Source organism: Gekko japonicus, unplaced genomic scaffold (assembly GCF_001447785.1).
Source record: "Gekko japonicus isolate JY-2015 unplaced genomic scaffold, Gekko_japonicus_V1.1 scaffold915, whole genome shotgun sequence".
NCBI classification, from domain to species: Eukaryota; Metazoa; Chordata; class Lepidosauria; order Squamata; family Gekkonidae; genus Gekko; species Gekko japonicus.
The window spans coordinates 364,618-370,621 of NW_015173149.1; the positions used below are offsets into that span (position 1 = coordinate 364,618).

The 6,004-nt window shown below is 51.1% G+C and overlaps 1 protein-coding gene across 1 annotated transcript in view; it reads left to right on the plus strand.

Annotated features, from left to right (window-relative positions):
• The window catches only part of LOC107119764 (zinc finger protein 282-like), a 21,779-nt gene that overhangs the window by 13,560 nt on the left and 2,215 nt on the right, over nt 1-6,004 (plus strand). The window contains exons 5-6 of the mRNA XM_015422346.1: nt 819-926; nt 2,714-2,833. Of these exons, the coding sequence (XP_015277832.1) occupies nt 819-926; nt 2,714-2,833 (228 nt within the window). The remainder of the gene's footprint in view (nt 1-818; nt 927-2,713; nt 2,834-6,004) is intronic.

Consider the following 6,004-nt stretch of genomic DNA (forward strand, 5'->3'; position numbering starts at 1 on the left):
CATTCCTGCCCAAAAATAGCCCTGCCTGATATACACAGTAGGATAGACCATAGCCCCTAACGATTTATCCAAGTAACTTTGCCACTCTGATTTATGTATTTTATTTACTCCAGCCCAGAGCTCTGTAAGGAAGGTGGCTAATTAATGTTATAATAAACAAATGGCTTCCAGACGGTCCAGCACTGCCCACTGCAGGGGCGGGATCCACATGTGGGGGGGGGGGGTCCTTCGTCATGGGTGTGCTGCCACCAGCTGCTTGAGGGGTATGCGGACGGGACCCCCGGCTCCCAGAGACCACAATGGGGTTTTCACCCTCCTTTAGCCTCACTAGTGACTGTCAGGTTCCCAGTTAAATCAGCTCTCCACACGCACTTTGGCAGTGAATGCTTTATTTAGAGATATGAGATGCTGTGGGTCCAAGCTCTTTGTTAGGACTGAGGAGCCAGGGCGGGAAGGTTGAGATACAGGTAAAACCTCCAGAATTCCATGCATGCCAACATCAGTATAACTACAGAGAGCCAGGTTGGTGCGATGGTTAAGTGTGCGGACTCTAATCTGGAGAACGGGGTTTGATTCCCCACTCCTCCACTTGCAGCTGCTGGATGACCTTGGGCAAGCCGTAGTTCTGTCAGAGCTGTTCTTGAAAAAAGAGCCGTTTCTGTCAAGAGCTCTCTCAGCCCCCACCTACCTCACTGGGTGCCTGTTGTGGGGAGTGGAAGGTAAAGGCGTTTGTAAGCCGCTCTGAGACACCTTTGGGTAGTGAAGGGCGGGGCATAAATCCAATCTCTTCTTCTTCCGTTCCCTCTTCCCCGCCACAGGACCACCTGCTGCCAGAACAGAGGTGCTCTCTTGGATTAAACAAGAGGACGACGCGTGTGGAAGGGAGCAGATGGGGAAAGTGCACGGCAGCGGAGGCACCTGCAACTGTGAGTATTTTGGAAGGACATGCCTTCCTCCCCCCACTTCGCTCCCATGCCGTGGGTCTTCTCTGCTCTCCTGACATGCCCGGGCAGCCTTCGCTCCACCCACTCCCCACTCTGCTGGTACCAGAAAGATACTGCATTCAGTGTTCCCTCTAAGCTGGGTTAGTGTGACCCAGCTCACAGTTTTTTAGCCTCCGGCTCACGGATTCTTGCCTTCGCTCAGGAAGGAGGGCTCCAGAGCAAACTAATTTACGCAGCAGCCAAATCGCTCACTCACAACTCTAAGGCCCAGGAGCTCACAAACTAGAATTTTTGCTCACGGGACTCCACAGCTTAGAGGGAGCATTGGCTGCATTATACGCGAGTTACAAAACCATCCCATGTTCTAGCTCCTACAAGGTTCAGCTACACCCGTATTAACGTAATTGTCAAGAGAGCCAGTTTGGTGTCGTGGTCGGACTCTAATCTGGGAGAACCGGGTTTGGTTCCCCACTCCTCCTCCACATGCACCTGGATGGATGACCTTGGGTCAGTCACAAGTTCTGACAAGAGCTGTCCTTGAAAAAGAGCCGTGTCTGTCAAGAGCTCTCTCAGCCCCACCTCCCTCTGTTGTGGGGAGTGGAAGGGGAAGGAGTTTGTAAGCCGCTCTGAGACTCCTTTGGGTAGTGAAGGACAGGGTATAAATTCAATCTCCTCTTCTTCTTCTTAATTGTTGTGGAAGCAACCCAAGCCATCAAGCCCCAAGCGTCACCCCCCCCCCCGAGCGAGAGAGGGATTTGAAATCACCCCTGTCAACTCACAACCCCCCTCCCCATTTTCCTTTAAATGCTCTGGTGCACGAGCAATGCTCCCTCTAAGCTGCAGAGCCTTGTGAGCAAAAATTCTACTTTCTGAGTCAGCTCACCATTTTTCAGTCTCCAGCTCGCACATTTTTGCCTTCGCTTAGGAAGGAGGGCTCCAGGCCAGACTAATTGATGCAGTAGCCAAATCGCTCGCTCACAGCTTTAATGCCAGGAGCTCACGAAGTAGAATTTTTGCTCAGAAGATTCCACAGCTTAGAGGGAGCGTTGGCGCCCAGCCCCTTTGGCATGGCCTAGCGGGACCTGGGCCTCAGCAGCGTCTTCTGTGCACCTTCAGTGCCACCTGCCTTCACCACCTCTTACGCCCCTCCCTTCCTGGTCCACCCAGCAGGGACCGTACAGCTCTGGGGGAGGGGTCCTACCTCTTATACTCCATGCAGCATCTGACCTGTCCTCAGCGCTCCTGAATCCGGGGCAGTTGTTCTTTCTACAGCAAGGACCAGGGGTCATTTCCTGCAGGAGCGCACAGGAGCGGAGCTCTGGCAGTAAAGAGCCCAGGGGGCGGGCACATGCAACAAGCCCCACCCCCTGCTCCCAGCAGCCCTCAGTCAGAGCAAGAAGCAGCCAGGTAAGCTGCAAAGCCCCCCCCCCCCGCCCAAAACAGTCCAGTGGCACCTTTAAGACCACGTTTTATTCAGGTACAAGCTCTCCCTCCTCTGCGAGGGCAGATTTGCACGTGTCCCCCCCCCCCATAGCTAGCAATCCAAAACAGTCCAGTGGAGCCTGAATAGTGGGTGTTGCCTTCTGACACACTTCTGGTGATGTCAGGGGGTGTGGCATATGCAAATAAGTTATGCAAATACGTTTTGGTAATGAGCTCCTGCACCTCTTTGTCTACGAAATGACCCCTTGCAAGGACTATTCTTATAGACTGAGCTTCGGCATGAAAGAAATCCACACATTTCTCTCTGTGCTTCTCTGCTCTCCTAGACTACACTGTTTCTAAACTGGACAGTTTGCCAAGCGACAGGGACGAGGGCCCAGCCTGCATTCCTTTCCAGGCGGACATGGAACCAGAAGCCGACACCATCTCTGTCGTACAGAATCCAGGTGAGCCGCGGATTCAGTTGGGAAGTCTTAATGTAGATCGGCCTCTGGGTGGACAAGAGCCGGACTGGGATCCCCCACCCAGCTCAGCCCGGGCGAGAAGCTGGGATGAGGCCTGATGAAGCAGACTGTGACTTAGGGGTGCCAACCGCCAGGTGGTGGAATCCCAAAAACAACATCCGTGACAAAAATAATGAAGAGTCAATAAAGATAAGTTGCAAAAACGTTTACTGTAGTCATTCTATAGAAATTTTTCTTCTGTTATCGGTCACATGCTAACGAATGCTGCGCAATGAAAACCATTCGTTTCACAATATTTGCTTTATCTGAGGGTGTAGCGATCCCAGTTCTTATCACTAAAAGGAAGAAAATACACATTCAATTATAAATGTAGCTTAAAGGATCACAATAAACCATTACGCACAAAACTGTCACTGCATTACTACTTACCAACTCTTGAAGGAAACATTCCCTGTGTATTTTCTTCCTTTTAGTGATAAGAACTGGGATTGCTACCCGCTCAGATAAAGCAAATATCGTGAAACGAGTGGTTTTCATTGCGCAGCATTCATAGAATCATAGAATGTTAGAGTTGGAAGAGACCTTGCAGGTCATCTAGTCCAACCCCCTGCACTCTGCAGGAGCACAGCTGAAAGAGAGCCCTACGACATACCCGAAAGATGGTCGTCCAACCTCCGCTTGAAAGCGTCCAGCGAAGAAACATTCACCACCTCCCGAGGCAGTCTGTTCCACTGCTCAACCACTCTTACAGTCAGGAAGTTTCTCCTGATATTTAGCCGGTAATGACTCCCTTGTAATTCCCATCCATTAGATCTAGTCTTGCAATCTGGAGCAAGAGAGAATAGATCTGCTCCATCTTCTACATGACAGCCCTTCAAATATTTGAAGACTGCAATCATGTCCCCTCTAAGCCTTCTCTTTCCCAGGCTAAACATTCCCAACTCTTTCAGCCTTTCCTCGTAAGACTTGGAGTCCAACCCTCTCACCATCCTGGTTGCCCTCTTCTGGACACGCTCGAGCTTGTCAACATCCTTCCTCAAATGTGGTGCCCAAAACTGGACACAGGACTCCAGGCGAGGCCTGACCATAGCAGAAGAGAACGGAACGACCACCTCCCGTGATCTGGACACAATGCTTCTGTTGATGTATCCTAAGAGTGCATTCGCTTTCTTCGCAATAACATCGCACTGCAGGCTCATGTCATTCGTTAGCGTGTGAGCGATAACAGAAGAAAATTTTCTACAGAATGACTACAGTAAACGTCTTTGCGGCTTATCTTTGTTGACTTCATTACTTTTGTCACGGATGTTGTTTCTTGGAATCCCACTGCCTCCCGTGGCCTCTCGTTTTTGGCTTCAACCTCCAGGTGGGGCCTGGACATCTCCTGGGGTCCATCTTCAGGCAACAGAGATCAGTTCCCTTGGAGGTTGGGCTGTACGGCATTATACCCTGTTGAGGCCCCTCCTCTCCCCCAAAGCCCCGCCCTCCTCAGGCTCCACCCCCAAATCTCCAGGAATTTCCCAGCCCACAGCGGGCAACCCTGCGTAGGGCTCCCTGCAGTCCAGCATTCTGTTGGCGACAGCAGCCAAGGCGAGTTGCCCTTTTCTGCGCCTTTCCCCATGCTCAAATATCCTTTTTGAGGTGTGGCGACCAGAACTGTACACAGTACTCCAAATGAGGACGTACCATCGATTTATACAGGGGCATTATGATACTTGCTGATTTGTTTTCAATCCCCTTCCTAATAATCCCCAGCATAGCGTTGGCCTTTTTTATTCCTGAGCGAAGACGAAAGTGTGTGAGCCAGAGGCTAAAAAGCTGTGAGCTAGCTCACACTCACTCAGCTTAGAGGGAACACTGGTGCCAGCTACGAAACCTGCAAGAGGGGGGAGGGGCGAGGATCTGTTTTCAGGTTCTCCAAAACTTGCAGAATATCTGCAGTTCTCTTGCTTTCCAAACAGACTCTCCCGGTTCTAGAACAGACTTGGTTTCCTGGAGCCAGTTTGGTGAAGTGGTTAAGTGCGCGGACTCTAATCTGGGAGAACCGGGTTTGATCCCCCACTCCTCCACTTGCACCTGGCTGGATGACCTTGGGCAAGCCGTAGTTCTGACAAGAGCCGTTCTTGAAAAAGAGCAGTTTCTGTCCAGAGCTCTCTCAGCCCCGCCTACCTTACAGGGTGTCTGTTGTGGGGAGGGGGAGGGAAAGGAGATTGTAAACCGCTCTGAGACACCTTTGGGTAGTGAAGGGCGGGGTATAAATCCAATTTCCTCCTCTTCTTCTTCTTGGTGTTGTGGTTAAGTGTGCGGACTCTAATCTGGGAGAACCGGGCTTGATTCCCCACTCCTCCACTTGCACCTGCTGGATGACCTTGGGCAAGCCGTAGATCTGACAAGAGCTGTCCTTGAAAAAGAGCAGTTTGTGTCAGAGCTCTGTCAGAGCTCTGTCACCTCCCAGGGTGTCTGTTGTGGGAAGGGGAAGGGAGAGGAGTTTGTAAGCCGCTCCGAGACTCCAAGTGAAGGGCCGGGTATAAATCCAATCTCTTCTTCTTCATCATCAAGCAAGAGGGCTTCCCAGCAGGAGGGAGGGTGGAGATGGCCATTGAAGCACTTGTGAGTAGGAAACTGAAACTGCTGAAAAGCTGACACTCGGACCAAACTGGACATCCCTCGAACCTCCTGGCCACAGCCACTCCCCAGTTCCGGCTAAACCTGGTGCTGCATCTGAGAGCCAGTGTGGCATAGCGGTTAGTGTCGGACCAGGATCTGGGAGACGCAGGTTCGAATCCCCCCGTGGCTGGGGAGGCTTACTAGGTGACCTTGGGCCTGTCACACACGCTCTCGGCCTAACCTGTTTCACAGGGTTGTCGCCAGGATAAGATGGAGGAAACAAAAATGATGTAAACCACTTGGAGTCAAAATAGGGGGTAAAGGCGGGACATAAATGAAGAATGTCGAGACAGTGTGTGACTGCAATAAAGAAGGCCAATGCTATGCTGGGGATTATTAGGAAGGGTATTGAAAACAGATCAGCCAATATAATAATGCCCCTCTATAAATCAATGGTGCGACCTCATTTGGAATACTGTGTGCAGTTCTGGTCACCACACCTTAAAAAGGATATTATAGCTTTGGGAAAAGTGCAGAAAAGGGCAA